This window comes from Glossina fuscipes, unplaced genomic scaffold (genome assembly GCF_014805625.2).
Source record: "Glossina fuscipes isolate IAEA_lab_2018 unplaced genomic scaffold, Yale_Gfus_2 27, whole genome shotgun sequence".
NCBI classification, from domain to species: Eukaryota; Metazoa; Arthropoda; class Insecta; order Diptera; family Glossinidae; genus Glossina; species Glossina fuscipes.
In genome coordinates, this window is record NW_023998422.1 from 8,243,145 (window position 1) to 8,269,964 (window position 26,820).

The 26,820-nt window shown below is 35.2% G+C and overlaps 4 protein-coding genes across 4 annotated transcripts; 3 read left to right on the forward strand and 1 right to left on the reverse strand.

Moving 5' to 3' along the window:
• Positions 1 to 132: 132 nt before the first annotated feature.
• LOC119636020 (ubiquinone biosynthesis protein COQ9, mitochondrial) lies at positions 133 to 3,994 on the forward strand. The gene is made up of 4 exons (XM_038031090.1): positions 133 to 227; positions 2,747 to 3,441; positions 3,509 to 3,718; positions 3,791 to 3,994. The coding sequence occupies exons 1-4, from the start codon at positions 167 to 169 to the stop codon at positions 3,827 to 3,829; spliced, it is 1,005 nt and encodes a 334-aa protein (XP_037887018.1). The 5' UTR covers positions 133 to 166; the 3' UTR covers positions 3,830 to 3,994.
• Positions 459 to 2,471, forward strand: LOC119636019 (glomulin). The gene has a single exon (XM_038031089.1). The coding sequence runs from the start codon at positions 508 to 510 to the stop codon at positions 2,446 to 2,448; it is 1,941 nt and encodes a 646-aa protein (XP_037887017.1). The 5' UTR covers positions 459 to 507; the 3' UTR covers positions 2,449 to 2,471.
• Positions 3,995 to 6,510: 2,516 nt separating the features above from the next.
• LOC119636093 (chromosomal serine/threonine-protein kinase JIL-1-like) lies at positions 6,511 to 8,055 on the forward strand. Its single transcript, XM_038031225.1, has 3 exons — positions 6,511 to 6,595; positions 6,946 to 7,864; positions 7,934 to 8,055. The coding sequence occupies exons 2-3, from the start codon at positions 7,109 to 7,111 to the stop codon at positions 8,036 to 8,038; spliced, it is 861 nt and encodes a 286-aa protein (XP_037887153.1). The 5' UTR covers positions 6,511 to 6,595; positions 6,946 to 7,108; the 3' UTR covers positions 8,039 to 8,055.
• An 8,172-nt stretch (positions 8,056 to 16,227) lies between these two features.
• Positions 16,228 to 26,820, reverse strand: LOC119635864 (tyrosine-protein kinase receptor torso). The gene is made up of 16 exons (XM_038030878.1): positions 26,795 to 26,820; positions 25,520 to 25,599; positions 24,066 to 24,234; positions 23,820 to 23,986; positions 21,453 to 21,600; positions 21,237 to 21,376; positions 20,879 to 21,140; positions 20,644 to 20,815; positions 17,967 to 18,297; positions 17,642 to 17,899; positions 17,487 to 17,581; positions 17,304 to 17,417; positions 16,908 to 16,913; positions 16,693 to 16,830; positions 16,477 to 16,608; positions 16,228 to 16,421 (listed from the first exon to the last, which is right to left on the reverse strand). The coding sequence occupies exons 2-16, from the start codon at positions 25,595 to 25,597 to the stop codon at positions 16,364 to 16,366; spliced, it is 2,268 nt and encodes a 755-aa protein (XP_037886806.1). The 5' UTR covers positions 25,598 to 25,599; positions 26,795 to 26,820; the 3' UTR covers positions 16,228 to 16,363.

The window sequence follows — 26,820 nt, forward strand, 5'->3', positions numbered from 1 at the left end:
AACCGATAAATTTTCTGATTGATTATTTGCATTACTATCAAATGCCCTTGGAATGTATGTCGCGCAAATTCTGGCAACGTTCAATTTGTTGTCGTTTTATTGACATTCGCCAACTATAATTTTTTTTATTTTTATTATTTTAGTGCAAAACGGTTTGTGGTGAAATATGGCGAATTTGAGTAGTTTATCTAAATTCATGCAACTGGCTAAGCTAGTTAATAATAAAAGTAAGTTTTTTACTTAAAAATTAAATAAATTTCAATCGAAGAATTTCCAGTTCAAGTAAAAATAAACACATAGTTATCTGTGGTTCGGTTTGACGTTTATTACGAAAGCCAATATTTATGTGAGAAAAAGAGGAAGAAGAATAAGAATAGAAAAATCTGACTATGTAGAGAGTTGGAAGAGAAAATTTTCTTCAAGTGAAAAAATAAAAAAATAAAAATTCAAAATTTTAGAATTACAATATTATTAAAAAATAACACATATTTGGCTACAAAAACAAAAATGTCATTTGAACAAGAAAGTTTACAAAATGTGAACAATATGACACCGGCTGAAAACCTGAAGGAATTAATCAAACAGCTGATTAAAGAAAAGCAATACGATGGAGTAGCTCTACTGTTTACTAATGCTAACGAAGCACAAAAAAATATTTCATGTATGCCGGAGATTGCTATGGACGTTTTCCATGATATTTGTTTACAGCAGTTAAACGAAAAAAATCATAAAGAAAATTTGCCTTTATATTGTTGCGTAGAAGAATTACTTAAGATTGTGGCTACTTACGCACCGGCCGAAGAATTACTTTTGGACTTACTTGAAATCATCGAAGAGCATAAGTCGGAAAACGTGTTCACGTCAGCTTTAAGAGCCTTGCAGGTAGTTATAATGCGTCAGGGTAACGAGAAACCCCGAGCATTAGAATGGAGTTTGAACTCAATAAAAACTCGATTAGATGAATTACCCATACCAGATTTTCTAAGAGAAGGTTACGATGAAAAACAAGAGAAATTACTGGAACAAAATGATAAAATACAAACATTATTATTGCACTATATAACTGTAGGTCTATTCTACGAGCCGTTGCTGAATGGTATATGCCACTCTTCTTTGTTCGAAAAACAACCTTTTCGTTCCTGCGATATCAACAGACGTAATGTGCTCTGTTGTTTTTTGTTATCTCTATTAGGAAAGCCTTTTTCTATGCTGAATTTTCACGGCGGGGAAGAGAGTCGCAAAACTAATACTTACACTTTACAATGTGCTGTTTCTTTAACAAAAGCCACAACTCGATGTATAGGAGATCCATATTTTTTCTTAACTCTAGTCGAAGATCGTTTCCGTTTTATGGGTACTTTGCAAGGAAAGGAGAGAATACGTGGATCAATGAGTAACAATATATTTTTTATAGATGAAAAACTGCCTTTGAATTGTATCGCGACTTATTATTATATGATTTTGGTGGAGGGCATTGACAAAGATAAAATTTACCTAGTTTATAATCCAATGTTCGTATTCGAATCAACTTTGTACTTGGCTCACGAATTAATGGGCAACGATGAACCGCCTCTTCAACAAAAAGGATTGAAACTGGTCGATTGCTTGTTAAAGCAATTAGGAAATGCGGAAATTCCTGCGGTTTTCTTGGAAATTGATTTATACAAATCATTTTGTCAAACGCTTTGTAATCTTGTCGCTTATTCATCGCTTACTTACCTGAGGCAAACGGGTGTACGAATCTTGCGTCAGTATATTTTACAATTCGACGACGAAGGCAAATATTCGGTGCTTAAAAATCTCATGCGTTCCGTTCGGCATCATGGGATTACCGGCTATTTGGCTATTATTTACAAAGATTTGGTAGCTAATGCATTGACAAATCCTGCTATAAGTCAATTGCCCAGCACATTATCTGGGCAGCACTTTCGCACAATATTTGAGCGACATATTTGCTGTTTAGCAAATGGTGTTGAAACTGATATTTTAGAGTATTCTGATAAGATCATTTCTTCGTTGAATGCATTACGTTTTTTTGCCCTCAAAGATTATACCAATCTCACTGGCTTTTGGAATTTCATTGATGATCTTAATAAAAATTATTTGCGTCCCTTGCGGGAAGCCTTAAATCTGTCAATTGCACATTATAAATCGGAGTTAAAGCATATAGAAAACGTTACTGATGCTAAGGAAGAAGTGGAACAACGTGAGCAACTAGAACTGCTAGATATTTCCATAGCTAATGAGAAGAGTAGCCGCATCAAACATGATCTTGAATTAAATCGACAGCAAAAGATGTGTATATTAAATCAAAATCTGTGTACATTCGATTTAATAACCAGTCTTCTGGCACGTGTCACCGAATGTATAGAGAATCCATCTTTGCGTCCTAATGTTGATGAAACTGGAAACTGTGATCGAGAGAAGAATGTGGTGAAGGTTTTTTAATTGGAATAAAAAAAATTTTTTCACTAACGAATGAAAAGGTGTTTTATTGGTTTTTAATTCTTCTTGTACAGCTTAGATAGAAGTTTTTAGCCAATCTTATCTATTAGGTCTGAAAATAATTCTAATCAGCTTGGCACTCTGAACAAAAAGTTTAATGCAATGGGAACAATAATCGAATGCTGTGCAATACAATTGTAGTTTTCGGCGAACTTAGTCGTCTATATGATGCGTGCAGAGTTAGTTGTAAGAATAATAACAAAAACGAATTTAAACGACTTTTATTTTCGTCTTTTAACAGGTATTAATTTTCGGTCTATATATCGAAGTCTATCATTTGCCCATCAGTCCAACTACATGCCACCGGCCGATTACAAAGCAAGACATTCATCGCAAGTAATTTCACAAATTAAAGTACAAACCTCTCACCACCGACACTTTTGTTCCAAGACACCTAACGATCCTGTAAAGCCTGGATTAGATGAATTCAGAGAGCGTGAACAGAAAAGGGAAGAGGAATTTGAAGAGCGTGAACGCGAAAAAATTAGAGAGTCCTCGGACGATTCAAATGATACTAAAGTAAATGCCATACGTATCAAAATACTAGAAGCAGCTTTGCCACATGTCCCTACGTCAGGTTGGACTCGTGAAACAATTATACTGGGAGCAGAAGAAATTGGATTTTCCGGTGTGGCGCATGGAATGTTTCCCGAAGGTGGTTTCGCTTTAGTATCTTATTTTATCGGCAAATGCAATGAGGAGTTGCTAACGCAAATGAAAACGGAGACTGAGAACGGCCGAAAAGCAGTTCACAATCATATAGAATTCCTAGTGAAATTTGTACGAATACGTTTGGAAATGATCCTACCTTATAAAAACCAGTGGGCTCAGGCTATAGCATTAATAGCTCTACCTCAAAATGCTGCAACTAGTTTGGCGCAATTGTTAACTCTAGTCGATGACATTTGTTATTACTCAGGTGATCGTTCGGTAGATGTAAGTTTCAGATAATTACTTTTATCTTCAAAAAAGAATTAAAATTATTTTTTTTGCCTTTTTAAAGATTGAGTGGTATACACGACGTATCGGTCTGGCGACTGTTATGAAAATGACTGAACTGTATATGTTGCAAGACAAGTCTCCGCAACATACCAACACTTGGGTGTTTTTAGAAAACCGTATGGACGAATTTGGTCAGCTGCAAATCATATTTTCACAAACCGAGGACGTAACGCAAACGTTTAAAAATTCTTTAAATTCTGCATTTATAACGGTGAGAAGAAGAAACAAAAGTAATCTTTTACTATTTACTAATATATATGCATCCATCCATTCCATTTTGCAGGCACGCAACATATTAGGTTTAGGTTACAATAGACCTTAGACCTTAGAAGACGTCATAAAGCGAATTTGATCCATTATGTATATATGTACCTATAAAAATACAGACACACAGACCTCTGAATGTAACAAAACTCAAAGAGTTTTTATTTATTCTATGAAACATTTTTGTTCCTTTTTTTTTCGGTGTAAAGACAGCTTTCATTAAGTTACATTTTGCTTATTTGTTGCTTTCAAATGCCTTTATGGATGAGACTCAAGTTGCAATTTTGCTCATGCACATAAACTTACAAATTTTTTCTTAAATAAAGAACAATTCAATAAAATATTAATTTTTCTGTACCTTATTTATGTTTAACTTAAAAATAAATTAGAAAAAGCAGAGGAAGGATTAGATAATGTGGGGAAACAGCAAACAAAACTAGATTCAAATGTATTTTCAACGATTTGTTAGTATATTTAATTCAACGAACTGATCCGGAAGCACAAGGAAGCCGTCTTTTCGAAAAAAGTTAAAACATTCACACGAAAACAGTTTGTCGATAAAGTAGCAAATCATCGAAGATATTATCACATACGAATAACGTATACAAAGAAAGTAAAAAAAAAAAATTCGGTTACTTAAAATTTAAAAGTGCTGAAATAATTTTTTTTTTAACTATAACATTTGAAGCAATTCTCGATGCACCGAAGGATGATGTGGGGTATATTCGTTTGTCAAAACGGCTGCAACGCCCACAAGAAAGAAGAAAGTTTCAGAGACCCCACAAAGTATATATATATATGTTCTTGACCAGCATAAAGTTATGAAACGATTTAAGCATGTCCATCTGTCCCTCTAGGTGAAGTCGATTGTAAACATTCTTCTGGCCGCAAACATGAACACATACACTACATAAATTTTCACTTTTATTCTGAGAATAGACAAGATCAACGGCGTCCTTCTAAAATTATTGAATATGAAAATTCGGTTGTTTTCCTGTTTTTTATGGGCAATATCAATTCAGTTAGGTTTATTAAACGTTAATGGTAAGTGATAATTGTTAAAGATAAGTTCATTATACACAACCATCATTATTACAATAATTAATAATTAATGTGCCAATAAGACTATAAGTCTCTTCCGGCACGATTATTAACAACAATAAAGATGAAGGTGTAAATAATGTAGTGTAAAATATCGTGGAATATAAGACATAAGCACAAGATTTAGATGTGATCACAATTTATTAATTATAAAGCCACTTTAGAACTATAAGGGTTAACAGTCATTTTCCATAACAGTTCCATAACATCACGGCGTTAACGAAAGATAAGTTGACGTTGATGTTACCAAATATTTGCAGCCAGGTAATGAGATTCATCGTCGGTCCAAATCTCGCGAACTGAATTTTCTATTGTAGATTTCTACTGTTAAGATATGTCGAAGGATTAGAATTTAAAATCTGCAGCGAGAATTGCGATAGCGCTTATTGAAGACATGCCTAGCATACTTATTAACGACAACCTGGAATTTTTGGTTAGAAGCGTCATCTAATTAAGCGTACACATAAATTTCGTATGATATGAGCGGGACAACAAGATATTTATTTAATCTTCATTTAGTTAAGATAGGAACGTAAGACGAGAAAAGCCATAGTTTTCTTAAGACGTTCTGAATACGCTTAACAATGCAATTTACATGTCCCTCCCCGCTCAAGTGTGATTTGAGTTGAAAACCAAGGTTTGTGACCGCACTAACAATTTCAATATCTTTAAATTAATTGGTTAAAATTTTATCCTTACGCCAACAATAAGATATTTTTGTAAATTTTAGGTATAAATAGCCGTTGTAAAATGAAGTAAAGACCATTGTTGTGAATTAACAATTTAATGAAGCATTTTATTCGCTATATGAAAAAAGGCGTTCCATCGGCCTAAATTCCAGCTAGGGACAACTTCTAATCGATCTCGTATTGGCACTGAAAGAAGTTGACAGTTCTGGCGGTATAAGCCGAGCAGCATAGATTGATAATCACGTACACTAAGTAGATACAACTCTCAACTTTTATAACACAATAATAACATCATACACCAACTCTAACCTCAACTTTAGTCAGACCGAAAAAAAGAACTCTGTATTCACACTTTGCCTTTTTTAAACATACCAGAGAATTTGAGAGTTAGTTTGCTGAATGATAGAAGAAGAAGAATTTTGAATTTGACAATTTTGTACAATTTTTGGAAATTTTGTTGTGCTTTCGATAATTCAATATTAAAACAACAAAGACTTACATTTTATTTAAAATTATAGGAAATGAAGGAAGATTGCACCGAGTTAGAACTGATCACACAAGTGAAGACGCTATGTACGTAAGCCATCACAAATTTTTTCTTTCTCATAATGTACACTTTTATACCGTATTGAAAATAATGTGCAATTTTTAATGTATTATTACCAAAACGAACGAATAGTTGTACTAAGGAATAGGGATGTGGTATGGAATGGTCTATTTTGCTTGGCTATAATGTTCTTGTTTTCTTTTAAGGTTCTGCGACAGATAATGAAAAAGTCACGCGGGCAGACTTCGAAGTGATATGCCTGTTGGGAACAGGAGGTAAGAGTACACAATCATTTTTCTAATTAAATACAAAAACAAAACTTTTTTCTAACACGTTTACAATATATTTAACAGGTTACGGGAAAGTCTTTCTGGTACGTAAAAAGGGGGGAAATATGAATAACAAATTGTATGCAATGAAGGTCGTGAACAAATGCCAAATTATTGAAAATACAAAAAACGCAGAATATGCGAGAAACGAACGTGAAGTAAGTGAATTTAATTCGTGAATTTAATGGTAATATCGTCCCCGATAGTTTTTATTTGCTTTGCTTGCCGTTATATAAGATCGAATTATTTGTCAAGACCTTTAATAGCTTTCTAGCTATTCTTACTTTACTTTTCGGGTCAAGAATTTATATATTCTTGTCGATGGTACCGCGCGCGAATACGCAATCAATTTAAGTTGACTACAAAAACCTTCTATGGGTTCAACTGTTCCAATCCGCATTAGCGTATTCATGTCCTCCATCTAAGCTTTGGCGTTGCGTTTCCTAAATAAATTTTAAAATAGTGAAAAATAAGTAAAACTATAAAATTTTTTCAACATCCAATACAGATTCTTGAGATTATACAACAAAATCCCTTCGTAGTACGATTACATTTCGCTTTTCAAACGGAATCTCAGCTATATCTAGTTTTAGGTAAGTGTTTTTGTATTTTTCTCATTTAGAAGTAATTCAAAACGATTTCTTTCTGAAGATTACTGCGGGGGGGGTGACATGTTTACGTATCTTGAAAATATTTCGGAATTTTCGGAGGATACAGTGAAAATTTATATCGGCGAGATAGTGTTAGCCCTAGAGTACCTGCATCGAATGGACATCATTTACAGAGACTTAAAATTAGAGAATATTATGCTGGACGATCAAGGGCATATAATTCTGGTGGATTTCGGACTTTCAAAGGTGCTGTCCCCAGACTCCGGTTACTGTGCACACAGGACTTGCGGTACGCCGGGATATATGGCTCCCGAAGTGATAAAAGGGGAAGCGTATGGTTTCGCTATTGATTGGTGGTCAGTTGGCGTGGTTATGTACGAATTGTTAACTGGCACTTTGCCATTTGGCGTATCCGAAAATGCAAATAGCCAACGTGACATAGCAGAACGTACCATGAAAATGGATCCCGAAATTCCACCTACGTTGAGCCAAACTGCAAAAGATTTTATACTCAAGATGTTAAAAAAGGATCCAAAAAAGCGGCTGAACGGTAATAAAAAATGTGCCAGAGATATAAAAAGTCACCCTTTCTTCCGTGGCATTAACTGGAGTGATTTACAAAACAAAAGACTAAAGCCGTCAATTCAGCCCCAATTAAATAGTGAAGAGGACGCACAAAATTTTAGTGAAGAATTCACGCAACAAGCTATAATTCCGGATTCTCAAGGTCTAGTTCCGTTTAACACAAAGCAACGTCTCTTCAGAGATTACTCGTATATAGCTCCACAATATTTACATCAAACTGAATGCGATACGGTAAGGGTTTATACGCCGATCTATTTTTACAGCATTTTCCCTTCAATATCGAATTTAATTTCGTTTTAGGGGCCCTCAACGTCCAGACGTAGACGTAAGAGTCCGCGAAGAAGCGTACTGCCTATCCGCGTACAGCCTTACCGTTTGGTAAGAGACAAGGCACCAGCGTCGTAACGGATATGAAATATAACCGGTGTATAGTGCCTTTTAAATAATTCAGATATCTTCTCGCAACTTGCGTATGGGTTTGTTGATATTATATTTGGCAATATAATATCAACAGTCTGGCAACTTTGTCGCGCGGTATAGTCGTGTATTTTTTGTGTCGGCAAATAAAATTTTAATTTTTTTTTCTTGAATTTCGTGGCTATTCTGCCTTAGTGTGTGATTTTATTATATTCTTTGAGAAGAAAGTGAGTGAATTCAAAGTAAAAGAAATATTTTTCTTTTACGCTTTCATTTGATTCATTTGAGTTTTGCAAACAAAAATTTTGAGCTCTGATAAAAATCTCTTTTTTTTTTGTTTGTTTTCTCTCTTTTTCTCTGTTATTTTTTTTACTGTTTGGAGTTTGTGTTGCTAGTGATCTCTCGTTACAGTGTCAACCTAACAGAGAAGTTTTGCACAAATTGGTTGATAAATTTTTATATTCAGGATTTTTTTTTTTTTTTTATTTTATTTTTTTTTTATTTTTATTTTTTTTTTGTGATTTGTGTGTCTGTTCTCCATAATCTACAACTGTCTTTTTGACAGGACATGGAGTGTTTATATACACCTTGTCGGGCGAAATCAGGCCCGGATTCTGAAAGATTCGTTTCTTGTTGGCTCTGCGAGCGCTTCGGTCATGCAAAGTGTGCCGGTGTTCTCGGCCGTGCTGCTGACGCAGTCGCTGATCCTTCTAAAGGCTTAAGATGGTCATGTCCTGACTGTAGGCAGCGGGACATTGACTTTTATAAACTTTTCACGGAGACCCGTTATGGTTTCTCGGAATTGAGTAGAAATCTCGGCTCCTTGTGGGAAAAGTTTGAGCTCATTAAGTCTAGGTTTGATGAGTGTCGCTTTATTGGACACTCATCTTCTACTCGTAGCGTAGCGTGTGGGACGTCACCTCTGGCTTTCTCCAAATCTAATTCGTTGGTACAAGTTACCGCTCCTTCTAACTCTAAAATGAATAGTAATGTTTCCGATATTGCTGAGTCGGTTGGTAGCAAAACAGTTACAAACAAACCGGCAAGTCCATCGGTTTTAAGCTACGCTGAAGTGGCAAGGGTATCTCCGCCCAGAGCCGCCACTCACTCTAATCAAGAGCCATCGCCTAAAAGTAATGAAGAGAAAAATAAGTCATCCTCTCCTCCTGCCTGTTCGCGTGTGAATGCTGGTCACCAGACTGGGCAAGTCTCACAAGCTGCCGGTACAAGGGCGATAACCCCATCTATATTTTCCCCAACTCGAAACTCTCCTACTGTGAACCCCCCTCCTGTTCCAAATAATGACATTTGCTTGACGGCAGTTCCTCCCAGAAAAGCAATATTTGTGTCAAGACTGGCACCTGAAACATCGGTGGATAACATAAAAGGTTATCTGGCGACGAAAGTCCCATCAGTCAACTTAAAGCGTGTTAGCATCTTCAAAATGGCTCCTTCTCAAGCTAGGGCAATCTCCTCTTTTAAAATATTAGTTCCGACTGAAAACAGTGATATGTTGTTAAATAAATCACTGTGGCCGGTAGGATCCTTAATTAAGGAATTTATCCCTCGTGATCGTCCCCGTAATACCAAGGCAATAGTCTTGTCGCCTTCAAAAAACTAATTGTTTCTTCAGGCCCACTATCTCTCATTTATCAAAATGTTAGGGGCCTAAATTCGAAAATTCGTTCCACTTTTCTAAATTCAGTGAGCACGGAATTTTTCTGTTTGGCCTTTACTGAAACCTGGCTAAAACCCGATCTACATTCGTCGGAACTTTTTCATAATTCTTTCCAAGTGTTTAGAAATGATCGAGTAAATCGCATTGGTGGTGGTGTATTAATTGCCATATCTGCGTCAGTCCCGTCCAATTTAATTGAATTTCCCACTTCTCCTGACGTTGAATTTATCGCTATTCGTGCGAATATGCCTGATAAACATCTATTCATAACCTGCTCCTATATTCCCCCAAATTCTGATATCTCCATTTACGGGAAACACGCTGCCCTCATTTGTGAAGTGGCCAAGCGGTCTAGACCCACCGATTTGGTCGTTGCATTGGGTGACTTCAATTTGCCTCAAGTCACTTGGTGTAACACTGATAATTCTGGCTGCTTGGTTCCTACTTCAACGTCTGATAGGGCTGTTGTGTTCTTTAATGAATTGTTTGATCACAATTTGGTTCAATATAATCGTACCCCTAATTGTAATGGTAGACTGCTTGATCTCTGCTTTGCCAATTTTCCCGAGATTTACGTAAATCGTTGCCCACCTTTTAGTTTACCTGAGGATCCTTATCATCCATCAATATGCATTTCCTTTCATCATATTAATGATGGTTTGTTGGAATGCCTTAATGTGCCAACTCAAACTTGTTTAAATAATTATTATGATTTTCATAAAATCAATATTGTATTACTAAAACATCGTCTTTCACATCTGACGCTTGATTTCTCAACCGGTAGTATTGAAAACTTAATGCCATCGTTCTACAATACATTAAATCTAGCTATTGCTGCATCTGTTCCGATCAAGCATTGTCGACCTCGAAGCAGATGTCCCCCGTGGTTTAATAAGACAATTAAATATCGCAAGAATAGAAAAAACTCGCTATTCAAAAAATATTCGAAAAGTGGCTCTGCGCGTGACTATTTCGCTTACTCGGTGGCGAGGCATAGATTTAACTCCCTCAACCATCATTATTACTGCAGATACCTTCAGTTCATTAAATCCTCTCTGTTTGCTAATCCTAAATTCTTCTTTAAATTTGTTAACTCTAAAAGAAAAATTTCCACATATCCCTCTCATGTTTCTTTTAATGGCTCTGGTTCCTCGGATGATTTTGAAATCTCAAATCTATTTGCTGAGTATTTCCGACGAAACTTTTCGATTGCTAATTTTGAGTTATCAGCAAACTACCCATATCCTATAACTAACTCGGTTTCAATACCTAACTTGGTTATTTCGGAAGATGATGTTTTCAAAGGGTTAAGTTCTCTAAAATACAGTTGTTCGCCTGGACCTGATGGAATTCCATCATGTGTACTTAAATCTTGCGCTGTCGAGTTGTGTGGTGTGATCTCAAAGATTTTTAACATGTCCTTGTGTTCAGGTGTTTTCCCTTCATGTTGGAAGAGTAGTTTCCTTATTCCTATCCACAAGAGTGGAAGTAGACAATTTGTTGAGAACTACAGAGGCATAGCCAAGTTGAGTGTCTTGCCCAAGTTGTTCGAGCGTATTGTGACTCAGCATTTAGCCTTTGCCATTAATTCGTATATTTCTCCGCACCAGCACGGCTTTCGGAAAGGGCGATCTACAGTCACCAACTTGTTAGAGTTTACCTGTCATGTTTTCAAGGCTTTTTCTAGTGGCTCTCGCACAGATGTTATTTACACTGATTTAAGCAAAGCATTTGATTTGGTTAACCATAGACTACTTATCTTTAAACTCCAAGCCTCTGGTTTCCCACCCTACTTAGTGAAATGGATAAGCTCTTATCTGCACAATAGATCCTTCAGAGTTTTGTTTAACTTCATTAGCTCGGATGAATTCCCCGTTACGTCTGGCGTACCTCAAGGAAGTCACTTGGGTCCCATTTTATTTAGTTTATACATTAACGATCTCCCATCGGTGGTTAATTCCAGCCAGATCTTAATGTATGCTGATGATGTGAAACTGTTTTCTTCCTTCTCTGTTGAATCGCAATCACATCAGCTTCAAGGTGATTTAGATAATTTTGTTACATGGTGCTCTTTGAATCTCCTGCAACTAAATCTGAGTAAATGTAAGAAGCTTTCATTCTCAAGAAGAAAGTCATTCATTACTCAGTATTTCATAGATTCGCATAAATTGGAGGACGTCGATTCGATTACGGATTTAGGCGTCCTATTTGACCATAGGTTACGTTTTAACTTGCATATTGAGCTCTCGATTAGCAAAGCTAGGTCCGCGCTTGGTTTTATAAAAAGGTGGTCCAAAGAGCTTGATGATCCCTACATTACGAAAAGGCTGTACATGTGTTTGGTTAGACCCATACTCGAGTATGCCTCAGTTGTGTGGTCTCCTTCATATAGGTGCTACGTAGATTCAATTGAATCAGTTCAAAAGCAATTCTTGCTGTTTGCCCTTAGAAATTTGGGTTGGGATCCGATTGCCTCTCTTCCTCCGTATGAAAATAGGTTGCTTCTGCTGTCCCTACCGTCTCTTGAGAAACGTAGATTTGTTCTTGGCGTTTCCTTTCTAATTAAAGTAATAAATGGTGCTATTGACTCGCCTTCATTACTTGGTGAAGTAAGCTTCAATGTCCCTAACCGCTTCTCTAGGCACTTTATCTTGGTAAAGCTTAATCAGTGTAAATTTAATTATGAGCTGTTCAATCCGCTCAGAGTCGTTTGCAAGAACCTAAATGACGTCTACCACTTATTCTCGTTATCGGACTCTTTAAAGTCCATTAAAGCAACATTGCTTAATACGCGCGATTTACCTATGTCGTATTTAAACTAGCTTTCATCCTTAAAAAGTCGTTACGTTTCGAAAGTGAATTATTGTTAATTTATTATCGGTTGCCAGGCTTATGCATGTTTGCGATGGCTTAGGGGTTCATTTGCAATTTGGTCCTGTACCGGTTGTAAGTGTGCTCCTATGCTGATAGTGTACATGCTTTTTTTTTTCTTTTTTCTTTTTCTTTTTTTTTCTCTTCTTATTTGTTTTATTATGCTTATACTCAATTTTATTGTTAATTAATATTAGTTTTGCATTAAGAGCCTATTGAACTCGACTGCTACTTGTTTAGTTGAGTTTCTAGTATAAGTGGAATAAAATAAATAAATAAATAAATAAAATAATCTTGTACTTTATAAGTATTCCTTGTCATTGTATTCTTTGGTTAAAATAGATTTATTAAAATTTTTTAATATTTAAATTATTTATAATTTGCTCACTTTCTTTCCAATCAAGTTTTCCCGTACTATACTGTATTCTTTGGTATTTCATTAGAAAATTTTATGTAATTGTTTTAAATGAAATGGTTCGTGTGTGTAACGTATTTTGTGATTGGCCTAAAGCAATTATTCTATAATTTCTTTTATATCATTCTTATCGCTTGTCACAAGTAAGCTAGAAATACTTATATGGACCAGCTTTTCCAACTACAAGATCAAGTGATAACGATGCGATAGTCAAACGAAAGTTGGGGATGATTTTACTGACTAGTGAAGTGATGCTATTTGTTGTAGTTTTGGATATAATTCAATCAAAATATCAATTATTTTGCGTAACCTCTCCCACTATTTCTTAGTTGCGCCTCTACGCTTTTTGCGAAGGTGGTCGCCATCCATTCTACCTTAACCAAAGCAACTCGTAACAAAAGAAACAAAGTTTTTTAATATGTACAGACTGACTTTCTGTTGTTGGCACTATAAACAAGTAAGAAGTAAGTCGGGCAAGGCCGGCCATTAAACACCTCTACACCAGTTCGCCTAATATAATTAATCGCTCCTTTTGGTAATAATACATAAAAAATTGGGCATTATTTTCACGTAAAGACGGATGGAGGATGCACAAAACATCATATGACTTGACTCAAGTTTAGCAAACTTAATTCACTTCTCAAAAATTATATTATTTTCCAGTTTCCATCATAGAGCACTAGAATTTATACTTTCTCGCATTGATAATAAACCCCTAATATATATTACGGTATAAAAAATATTTTATATATAGAATATATATTTGGTTAATTTGCTATTAAGGATCCATTGTCATCATAAAATAATAAAAATTACATTTTTTTTTATGAACGGCTTACTAATTATGAGAAATCTTACAGGGGCGGCGGTTCAAGAAAATGATCTACGTGACTCAAATTTGGTCCACTTGATTTTTATGTCAAATTTCTATCTTGAACAAATTTTCCTCATAAGACAATTAGGCCTTTTGGCGTATAAGGATTTACATCGGTCGAGAATTCTTGAATGCGGGTGGTATCCAAAAAGTACACCATGTTCTCCAAATTTCCTTGTTATTTTACTATTATGAGCCATTTTTCACCATGATATACCGAAGAGTGGAACCAAAAAATTGCCGCAGCCGAACCAAATTTTTCATACCAATTTCGAATGTCAAAATACTATTATTTAGTGATCTTTGTCGAGAAATTTTGAAAATTGCAACGTTTTGGGGGTCTTTTCAATATAAAGCGAGTGTGCTCGTAAAGATGGACCAATCCGATCAAACCGGATCAATGTATCAAATTTCATCAAAATATTTCGAAATTTGCGACCTGTAAGTTGAACACAAAACGAACAGACAGGCAGACATTAAACGAACGGACAAGCTTAGACCGATTCAGAAATTAATTGCGAATATATAAAAGAAGATGGGTGTGTCTTAAGCACTTCTGTGTGGTCAATACGTTCGCATAAACTGTATAACAGATGGTATAGGGTGTAAAAACAGCAGAAATAATGACTTGCTATCCCTTCTTCTCTTAATCTTCTTCTCATGTGGATTCCTAGATGTGGAAATATTCCTGACATTGTCTCTCTTGTGTCTCTCTTATGTTTGTTGCACATTTGAATTTTTCCGATAGAAAATTTTTCATTAAGGCGTCTATTTATTTACTTATTATTATTATTATTATTATTATTATTATTAAAAATTTAGAAAGAAAATAAATTCTAAGACTAAAGTGTTAAAAGCACTAGCATCTAAGGCTTTCGGCTTTATTAAAAACTCTACCGCACTTGAGATTTGAACCCATAAGAAGAAGTAAAAAGAAAAAAGAAAAAAATAATAATTCATATTAGAAAGAAAAAAAGGAAAAAAGCATGTACACAACTAGCACAAACGCACACCCATAACCAGTACAGATCCAAGTTGTAAATGAACGTGTAATCCATTGCTAAGACTGATTGCAAAAAACCGATAACAGTAAACAGCACCTGTTTAGTCTAAGTCTATACTTTATTCAATTTTAGCTGTTTAGTTTAAATATATATATTCAATTGAATCTAAGTAACGCCTATCGGAAGGAGACCAGACAACAAAGGCCTACTCAAGTATTCGTCTAAGCACATTTATTGCTTTTTTGTGATGTAAGGATCCTTCAGCTCTTCGAATCACCTCTTAATGAAATCAAGCGCGTACCTAGCTTTACTTAAAGAAAGCTCAAAAGGCAAACTGGAACATAATCTCGAATTGGTCGAATAAACGAATTAACGTTTTCCAACTTGTGTGAATCAATGAAATACTCAGTACCGAATGACTACCTTCCTAAGAAAGATGGCTTCTTGCATTTCTTTGGATTTAATTACATAAAATTTAACGAATACCATGTAACCAGTGTTTATTTATGCCAGTTTAAAGCTGATACGTCATAGGAAATTCATCCGAGGTGATGAAGTTAAGCAGAACACTGAATGATCTGTTATGCAGGTAAGAGCTCATCCATTTCTCTAAGTACAAAGCGAAGCCAGAGGTCTGGGGTCTGAAGATCAATAAGTCATGGTTAACTAAGTCAAACGCGTTACTAAAATTAGTATATACGACATCCCTGCGAAAGCCGCTAGAAAAAGCCTTGAAAACATGCCAGCGATTCGTAACGATTTTTCCTTCCAGAAATCGATTATCGATTCAGTAATAAAAAGTGGATATATTTCAAGTGCTTCTGAGTATTGCACACATTCACACAAACTTAAGAGTAGTTTAGGGTATAAAAATTCAACGGAATATATATTCGATTTTTTGAAATCGTATTATATCGTATCCAATTGTCTTTGACCGTAGCGTATTGAACGAGGGATTTTATGTATGATGTAATTTAGCTTTGCAAAAAAAAGTTGTGATAGTCTTCGTTGTTAGTGTTCGTTCCACTTTTAGTCCCAGAATTGATTTCCTTGGTCTAAATAAATGATAACTGACACATGGAATACAACCGATTGCGAAATCGGATATTTATTACAACAATCTCTACAATAATTTTATGTTAAAATAGTTAACTATTAATAAAAATGATGTAATTTTCGTAGACTTCATTGTGTGTATTAAGTTGCAATATCGTCTCAATTTAATTGCATTAGCAATGAAATTTCTCTCCTTTTTTAGAAATTAAGTCAATCAGAGATGCAAGAGAGACAGGTTATGTATTTCTTGTGGCAGACATAAAATTCCGTATGAAAGACAATCCTCTATAGTAGTAGTGGTCGATAGAATGTAAAAAATTGGTTGCTTCTAGGAGTTGACTTGTCGTCCGTCTCTGGAGCATATAGACAGAGACCTCTGAGAGTTTTATCTCTGCACGAAATATGTTGAAAATATTTATAAAGGCTTCAAATAGCGACGATCTCTTGATATGAATGGTGATCGAGGGGGACAACTGAAAAGTTTGTTATCCATATTATTGCACTAACAATTAAGTAATCATAATTTACCGTTTCATTTTAAGTTTAATATCATCAATAATATTGGAATGATATGTAAGTTTATCCAATGTTTTGATTATTTCTGCGAATGACGGCCGTTGGCTGGCTAGCTCATGCCAACAGGAATACATTAAATCATAGCTGATATACAGAGCAAATTTATACAATCGCATCGCGAAAAAATCAAAAAAAAAAAAAAAAAAGTCAATTAAATTTTACACTTACATCTCTTGAGTGCAATGCTTTGGTTTCTCCATACGATGTCCTGCTTTCAGAAAATTCAATAGGCGACTTGTGGTTACCGCAGGATACGGCGCCGAGCCAAGCGTTACAATTTCATATAGCAAAATACCATAAGACCAGCTAAAGTTTAAAAAAAAAAAAAACGAACGAAATATGAATTCAGTTCTGCAACTTAACGATAAGAAAACTTCACTTACACATCACTTTAAATTCGTGCAACACGGTGACGGTTAGAGAGCAGTGAGGTAACAGAGAGAGAAGAGATCGGTAAGTATTATTTCTGACTTTGATTTTACATTTAGATATTGTATATATGCATAAGCTTTATATATATAATATTATAGATAATGTCTATATATAGGTTTTTGGTGTTTTTTTGTACATTTTTTAATTTCGAGATTTCCCTGTATATCCGTCGTTAAAAGACTATCCAAGACCAATTTAAACTGCCTTTGCATCTTTCCCACTCATCCCTCCACAGAAAACATTTATTAAATATAATATAATATATATATATATGTTAGTGGCAATGAATTCTCTTTCCCTTTTATATCAATTGACAAGTGACTCTTGTAAATTGTATTAAAAAATACCTTTCGGTTGTGTAAATTTGATGTGTTAATGATTCTAAGGCTAACCATTTTATGGGCAGTTTTCCATTACCGACTTTCTTGTAGACATTCTCGTGGTAAATGTCACGGCTTAAGCTGGAAAAAGGCCATATAAATAGAAAGTGGAGATTGGATTTTTTATTTTTTTGCAAAGAGTATGTTTACCCAAAATCTGCAATCTTCGCAGTATAGTCGGCGGCTATTAAGATATTTCGCGCCGCCAAATCACGGTGGACAACTTTATGCTTAGCTAGAAATTCCTAAAGGATTTAAAGACAATTGTCATATAAAAATGTAAGCGATCTTTCCATTTAGCTCACCATCCCTACGGCAATCTGTCGGGCAAAATTTAGCAAATCCGTTGTCGCTAAGGGTCTTCTCGTTGCTGCGCTTAAGTAAGCAGTTGGGGGCTTTTGCTGTCCTATTTGTTTGTATGATAGATTAAAATATGCTTTATTTTCAACAGCCATACTTTTTAATCGAATATTTTTCTTAAATTTTTGCTGGTTTCCTTGAAAGTACGATACATGTTTTTTTTCTAATTTACTTCGTTGCCTGCCTCCACTCACACTCACACCCTGAATAGCGTCGAAGTCCATGGTAGTTTATTGTTAGTTAAAATAACTTTTAAATTTAATCTCTAACCTCATCTTTCTCCAAGTAGTCTCCGTTTTGTAACACGCTGTTGACGGCAATTTTATCAAGACACGGAATGCTTGCATACGTTGCCTTTATGGTTGCTGCAGTTGTTTTTTCTGTTGAGGTTATGACATCGTGTTCTTCTTTGGTATTTAATTGAAAACTATCAATCTTATAGTCGATGTTGGCTATGTTCTTATTTCGAGTTATCAGTTCATAATCTTCTTCTAATTCTGGTATACCTGGCAATTTAGTTTCAAATTGTTGCATCATCAATTTGTAACCGCTTCGCACGTGCTGTTTTTGTTTCTGTTCACACAAGTAACGCCACTCGGCTCTAAAAAATGAAAAAAACGGAACCGTCAATATATATATATTTTATATTTATAACAATGTTATTTCCTTCCTTTATATAAATAATTTCTTTTTTCTACGCTCTAATTTGTGCGGATGTGTGTAACACCCAGAAGAATTTGCGATAAACCTACCTTGCTTCATACCGAACGATTGAGCATCACTTTTTGAATCGTCTGAAGCTTGTCTCTCCGTCCATTCTATCCGCCCTCTGTCCGCCTTATTTATTTGGGGTTCAATCTACAGGTCACCATCTTCAACATACCTTCATAAACTTTGGTACAAAGGACGAACGCTATTGCAAATAATTCGGATCGTACCGCTTTTTCGACTACTTCTATTCTATGGTGTTTAATTGTGGACTGTGATCCGCTATAGTGTTTTCACTTGTTTTAATATCTATTAACTAATTAATAAATAAAATATGGAGTATATAAAAAGCAAAACACAATCAAAAAAACAAAACAAGTGGAAACATTACAGTCGAGCTAGACCGACTCTTAAATACCGTACAATACGTTATCTAACACCATTCTTGTTTTTGCCATAGAACACAAAAATTATACCCTGTTTTTATATGCACTTACTATTACGGAACTGTATATTAAAAATTAGACCTTTACGCAAACAAAAGCCTACTTTTAAAAGATTCAAAAATTATGTTACGTGTTCAAAATTCAGCATAGTTCATTTTTATATCAAACTACTACTATGGATCAATCTCTATCATAAAATAATAAAATTTGAACTTTTCGACCTTAAAAAAACAAAAATTTTCATCCAAATTCTTATATAGGGTAGGACCTTAAAATAGGTATTGGTGATCCAATTTTTATCTAAATTACTATTATGTGTCCAGTTTCGTCATAACGTATTAAAATGTAGACTTTTCTGCCATACAAAGAATCGATGTGCGTGAAAATTTGTATAAAGGATGTAGTCCAAGAAATAGATTGAGAGCATCCAAAATTGGTACAGCTAAATTTTTTATCTTAAACTACTATTATGATCCGATTTTTATCATGGAGCGTTGAAAATAACGCTATTTTGTTTTATGAACTTCAGTTTTCATTATATGAGAAGGGGTTCAAAAAATTCTACCAGTTTTAATACCAATTTCGAATGGCGAGATACTATTACGTAACCACTATTGCCGAGAAATTGTGAAAATTGCAATCTTTTGCCACTCTATGGGGAGTGGTCGAAAAAGTGGAACAATTCAAAGCATTTTCAATAGGGCTCGTCCTCGGGCCAAAACAAGTCAGTGTACCGAACTTCATAAAATATTTCAAAAATTACGAAATGTAGCTTGAACACAAATTAACGTGGACGGACAACAGTCGGACAGACAGGCTCAGAATGATTTTCTAAATCGATCGATTTAATAAAAGGCGGGTGTATCTTAAGCCCTTCTCCATCGTAAACACGTCTGCAAAAACTTAATATAAATAAATTTTTATTGAACGAGACGTCGTGAACATATTTGAGTGCATTGAGCATATTATGTAGGGTATTATTAGAAGCATTCAAGAGCTTTTGTTAAACCATTACAAAAAAACATTTCACTACAGTCGATATCCGTATTATTTACATGTTTTATATCCATTCCAAATTTGATTAGAATCTGCCTACGCGATCAGCAGCTTCCAGGTCTTGTCTAGGGGCTCTGGAACTCTACACTTGACTTTTCTTATTTTTCCTTCTTTTACATTACTTCAATTCCAAAAAACCTTACACTTGTGTAAGTTTTCTCGGACGAATATGTGTAAGACGCAGATGAACGTCAAATAAATCCATGTTTCATTATACCGATCTAAGTTTGTCTATCTGTCAGATTTTTGCCAATGTCATTTTGTGACCAGCCTACAAGTCGCGGAAATCGAATCGCCTTATGTTAAAAAGGTATACTTTTCAATACTTCTTGGGGAATGTTAATTAACATAGAAATGAAATGTCGGACCACGCATGTCTGCTGATTGGACCTTACACTTTGTAAAGGTGTTCACGAAGTCTAAGCGTTCATATAGTGAAACGATTTGCTTCTTAATATTTTGTTATGAAAATTGATTCGTACAAAAAATTGGGCATAAAAATTAATTGCATTGAATCCGGATCACCTGAGTCAATTTATTGCACCCTACCCGGTATAAAGGTTGCCCGGTATAGAAAGTATGCCTTTACCGGAAAATAAAGTGTAATTTTTGGCGTATTATCAGTAATTATATTGGGTGAAGCTTTCTACAGCATTTAATTATCGTCATTATTCAATAATAAAGGGTCTATTTGTCTTTTGCTATAGGTTTGTTGTAAAATTTAGTCAAAAACTTACCTTAGAAAACTTAATAGACTACCAAAACTGCAGTATTCGGTTAAAAGCATCATTTGAGTGTAATGTCGAATATTGTAACCGATAATGCTAACAATATTGGGATGTTTACCAACCGATCTCATAACCCCGATTTCCTGGAGCAATGCTCGCACATCGTCAACACTGGGATGAGCTAAGTGTCAAACATAATTAAATAATCGAATGTTTCAGAAAAGTTCGGCTTAACTAAACTAACTTTTCAACATTTTAACAGCAACCTCACGTTGGATGCCGGTTTTTTCATCTTTGTACAGAGCACGCCGTACCACGCCGAAAGCTCCCTCACCTAAAACTTCGAATAATTTTAAATTATCGGAAGCGATTTTTAATCCATCGTCACTTTGAACGTTTCCTTTCAAGTCCAGTTGATATTGTAAATTAAAAGCTGTAGTTGTTGTTACTTGTGGGTTACTTTCTCCATTCATATTGCTTGTGGTTACGGCGACTTTTCCGATCTTCTTTACGTGTTGCAAATAGATGGAAAAAGAAATAAAGAACAGATTAGTTATTCAACAGCAGCTCCTTTTTGCTTTTTGTACTTTTTGCTTATTTACCTCCAGATATTCACAACGTTGCTGATAATGCTTTAGCCTTAAACGACGTTGATATAATACGAACACAGTTATCGCTAATACGGCCAAGCAGAATATTAAAGCCAATAGCAATGCTAGCAACTTTATAGAATTCATTTTTTCTGTTATGAAAGAAATAAAACGAATGATTATTCACGTCTTGTTATAGGCAATAATTATAATAGAACGCGAAAATACTTAAGGGATCATCCGACATGTGGGTCCGTGTTGTTATGAAATCGGTAAATGTTGTCGTTGCTCTGCCACCCAAAGTGAAGGCGGTCACAGACACTTCATATAGCATACCGGTTATGGTAATATTTGATATATAAATATTGCAAGTTTCCTAAAACAAATGGAAGAAAATTAAATTTTTGTCTGCTCTGCAAAAAAATGTATTCTTGTGCCCGCTGCCGAAAGTAATAGTTCGACGAAAAAACTCTGTCCATTCTGATCACAACAAGTTTCAGCAAGTATACACACATTCATTCATACTGACGTAGGAAGTGAACTAAAGCGAGATTCGATCTCATACGCATGACCACTGCTCATTTCCCACCTTCACTTCGCCAACGTGCTGCCTGTGGAAAGTATTTAGTTTCGACTTTCCCGATAAGCCACGCTCTGGACGGCCATCTTTGATAGCTGACGATACCGTCGAGATCATGTTAGAGCGAAAACGTTTCTTGATAACATGGGGGATAGCGGACAAGGTTGATTCCACTCGACAAACCATCTCGGACCATATTCGGAAGCTAGAATTCTCTAAGAAAGCGAGCAGAACTTTCCGTTAGGCCTAATATGGCTACTTTGGTCTAGCGAACCGTATTTAGAAAGTCTACGAAGCAGCGATTAAATGACAAGAGTGTGCGCAGCCAAATTGTTACATTTTCGACTTCATTTAACAATAATCTCCGTGGCTCAAAATTACTTGCGTTAGTTTTGTCCTCCCAATAGTAATGTTCACGATCGCTTCGTAACATGGTCGACATACACATGATCGTTTTGAATATCGTTACGGTAGACTTCCGGTGACAGTAGTCGAAGAATGCAATAGAGAACTAAATTTCGAGTCTTTCGTTGTTCTTAGGTAGGCCATGTTCCATCGAAACAGTTACCAGCTTGTCCAATAAATCGTCTTAAACTTCGCTCCATTTGTCCAAAATAGATTGGCCCTCGTCTCATTTTTTACTCTACTTATTAGCATGCTGCCGGACAAAAACACAAATAAGCTGAACACAGCTTTGATTAGTTAAATTTTTTCCACTGGAGACGCTGCGCACACGCTTGTCTTTAACTCTTTGTTTTATACTTGCATAAGAAATCGAGAACTTTTTATGTGCCTCTTAAGGAAATGATCAAAAACTCGCAAAAATTAAATTGCGCGACATACACTCGATTTGTATTTCAGGACGTAAAAGGATGCGGAAATAGGTCAGTTTTTGTAATTTATGAACTTTTCGGAATGATTATATTATTTGACTTGCAGGATGGAAGCGACTCAAATTCACTTTAGTGAATTAAAAACTAGCGTTACGGGTCTCCTTCCATAAGTAAGGAGAATTTTGATTTCTCAAAAAATTACGTCCCCTATATAATCCTATTTTAGCACTTAATGGTCTTACTTTATCCCTATACAAACTGACTGGATTTCAAATTGAGATTTCTTCAAAACTCATATACCTAACATATTGTAATAAAAATTGGTGTTTTGGAAGCATATTAGTGATTGCGGGACAACTGATAGAGTAGATTTTCTCATACCGCCAAGTACGATGCTAATGGGAAGAATTAGAGACAGCGAGGGAGAGAAGAATGGAGTAATAGTGGTGTACTTTCAACTTAAAAATGTAAAAATATGTCTAGGGGACAATGTCTATTGCCGGTAGATTGTTCCCAGGGCGTGCTGTGATTTAAGAATCATGACTCCTACGGTGTTCATGTAGTTCCAAGACGAGCAAGTGGGAACAAGAATTGACGAGGGCGAGTAGCAGTATTAAAGGGCTTAGTTGGTGGATAAATCTCTCACACTTCTCGAGAACATATGTCCTACATATATACTGGTATGAAAATTGCTTTCAGCTTCGGCCCAAGTTTATTTACTTTTATGTTAACAAATGTAAACGCTATAGTGGAACTTACTCCACCATTAAATATATATTATATATGGGAAATGGTTCGCCTTTGCGCTAAAATATTTCGGTGGACCAAATTTCATCAAAATATCTCAATAACTGCCTCTTGCAAAAGTGGTTCGAAAGATGGACAGACAAGTTTAGATGGAAAAAGTGAAACTGAATTTATCGTCACAATAAAAGGTGCGTCTTTCTTAACTCCTTCTAGCTGTTGCATACGCCCGCAATAAACTGAATGTACCCTTTTACCACAAATGGTAACAAAAAAAATTTTGGACATTGAGCATTTTTCTTTTTATGGTTGAGGAATGAACGGTTAAGAAAATATTGTAGAAAAAATACTTAAGTATTTAATTTTAGTGATACGTTTTTAAAACCACATATGGCTGCCTTTAGTGTTATTACACATACCTTTAATTGTATTACATACCTTGGATAAATTGATTGTTTTTAATAATTTTTCTGAAGAAAGGTCATAGACTATAAGAGTATAATTATCCGGCAAATGCTGCGGCAACGACCAACTTACATTTAAGCCGTAGGTATTGTAAGCAACGTAAATTTGTTGAACGCTTAAATTTTGCGGCGGCAAAGGTTCTACAAAATTAATGTGCAGCATATAATAAATAAAACACAAAAAAAAAAGAAGAAGAAAAAAACCTTTAATTATTCTTACCGCATATATTGAAATTGTAATTAAACCATTCCTCGCACGTTGGTGTACGAAAGCTTTTCCAATACAATTCGCTTTCTTTAATACCTTTCGTGCTTTTGGCGCGTATACCTATTTTATAAGTTGTTGAAAATGATAAATTCTCCACTTGATACGTATACAAAAGCTGAGGCTTTTTGATGTGAAAAAAAAAAGTGAAAAATTAAATAAGACTTTTTTATTAATTAATTTTCCAACGAGCATCGTTGAGAGGTAAAAATTTAAAAATAGTTGTTGCCTTAATAATATCCAGGCCGTCATATCCTACACATGAGAAGTCTAATATGGAATAGGGCTCCGGAAAATAGCAGGATTTTGTGGTCCAAATCGGTTTCAATATTGTGGACCAGTTATCATTATAAAGTAATAAGATTTGAATCTTTTTCTATTATAAAATCTTACTTTTCATAAGAACTATTACATGCAGGGAGATTTTTCAGATTAGCTCGAAATCAAAAAAGATAGAGACATGTTTAAATTTAATGAAAAAATCTATGGCGCAAAGAAATAACAAGATCTTGCTTGTATGCGACCTTAATGTGATTCAAGAAATTCATGTTTCCGTACACCGGAACTGTAAGTTTACATTTGATAATCCTAATGATAAAGTGAAGACACGGTTTTAAATTGGATCCAACTCTTAGAATGGAGAATCGAAGATATGATCTTTAAATGGTAGATTTTAAATCGGAGCCTCATTGCTTTGCATTCACAGCCACGAAATATCGATTCCAGTTTATTTATTCCTGTTATTGTTTGATGCTTGGTGGTCCGAGTGCAGCACATAGCACACGCGTAATCAGCGAAGTCAGAAAACGGAAGAAGCTTAGTATACGAAATTTCAAGATGTATTTTTTCTTTCGTAGTAAATCGTTTCCGTTTTTTGATTGAGACCTCAACTCTATAAAGTTTGTCCTAGTTTACATACTACTACTCGTGCTTATGTGTTGAAGTTAATAATATTTTTAAACTAGGCTTCAAAGGCGGTCTTTAAGCCCTGAACCAAGAGCATACTTGACTTTGGATTAAAAATTGTTCATATTCACCATTACAAACAACTTTCTGTTAAATATTTGAGCCGATCGGGAAACTAGGGTTATTTTTGAAAAGCTTTAGTAGCATGTCGGAAGACAGTTCTTTTAACATTTTTGCAGATTATGCCTTTAACATAGAAATTTCTGTGAGAGAGTTCAGGCCGTTGCTAAAGTTGTTTTTGTAAAATTAGTTCGAGAGAGAGAGAGAGAGAGAGAGAACTGTAAGTAAATTGACTTGAATTCTTTACTACAGATTCACTCTTAGCTATTTTCGAATGCTGCAGACAAGGCAAGAATTCCAGTTGTTTCTCTATTCCCCTTATTCCTTGGCAAAACATGCATAGAACTATGAAATGATGAAAGCAAATATATTTTATATCTCACATTTCGTATCTCCCAAGGGTGTAAATCGTAATTCTCATTTTCCGGCGAAAAACATATTATGTCATAGAAACAAGTCATATCTGTAAAATGCGAAAGAAAAGACGGGAAAAAAGTAGTAAGCAAACGAAAGACTGAAAGTGTAGTATACGTATAAAAACTTTTACAAATCAAAGTAAAAACCTTACAGCCGGGTGAGACCCACCAACAAATATCCTGCACCGTTTTGGCTAATACAGTTATTCATTCAGATTGACAATGATAATACCATAAATAATTATATATACCTTTCCTGTAAAATCATACTTTTCATGAAAGACATCGCACGGAAAGGTACCCAAAACATCACGGTAAGCATCGGAGACCCCAGAAAATATATATATTCTTGGTCAACATCAAATTCTAAATCGATTTAAGCATGTCCGCCTGACCGTCTATCCTGCTTCTTTTGTCTTTTTTTGAGGTGAACGGTGATAGGCATTAGAGATTCGGTACCGATCTATACTTATTTTTATATCAAATTACTATTAAGGAAACTCTTTCAGGTTAAATATTAAAAATTAGACACTTTTTGCGTGAAAGGGATTACTTTATTGCTATGGTGCCCAGCAAGTAGACCTACTAGAGTTGAGTTTAAAGTAAATTATTCTCGTATTCAAACTATAATTTTTAAAGTAAGGCGCTATAACGGGAGCAGCTGGCAAGGTGGTCCGCTCCCATGCATTTCCAAAAGAATTCGTCCTTGGGCCGAAACACGTCACTGGACACAAGAACAGGAATAGGCAGACAGACAAACAGACGTGCTTAGATCATTTCCGAAAATGGTGATGAATTGATTAGTATAATGAAAGTGGTCCCGTTTGCGGCCTCTCTGTTCTTTTGGCTATTTTTTAGAATTTCAATGACATTTTACCGCTATCAGCGGCACGGATATGATCACGGTGTAGTTCCATAGATTGTGGTCTGTGGATATAATGAACGGGGAATATGATAGTCTTTACATAGAAGGCAAACACGAATTTCCAAATTATGAACCTAATAGGTTAACCCTAAACTTTTTACGAATGTGAACTAAGCAAAAATAAGGCTGCAATAGTAATATTTTGATTTTGTGCGAGTAATGGACAGACGGAAAGAAGGATGTGCTTAAACTGATTCAGAATTTGATGCTGATCAAGAATGCACATACATCCTTGCGGGCGTTGTAAACGTTTTGACAGAATATATCTCCAATCGTTGGGTATAAAAGGCACAATTGATTGATTAAATTTCACTTACCCTTACCCGGCTTCCAAGTGATAGCA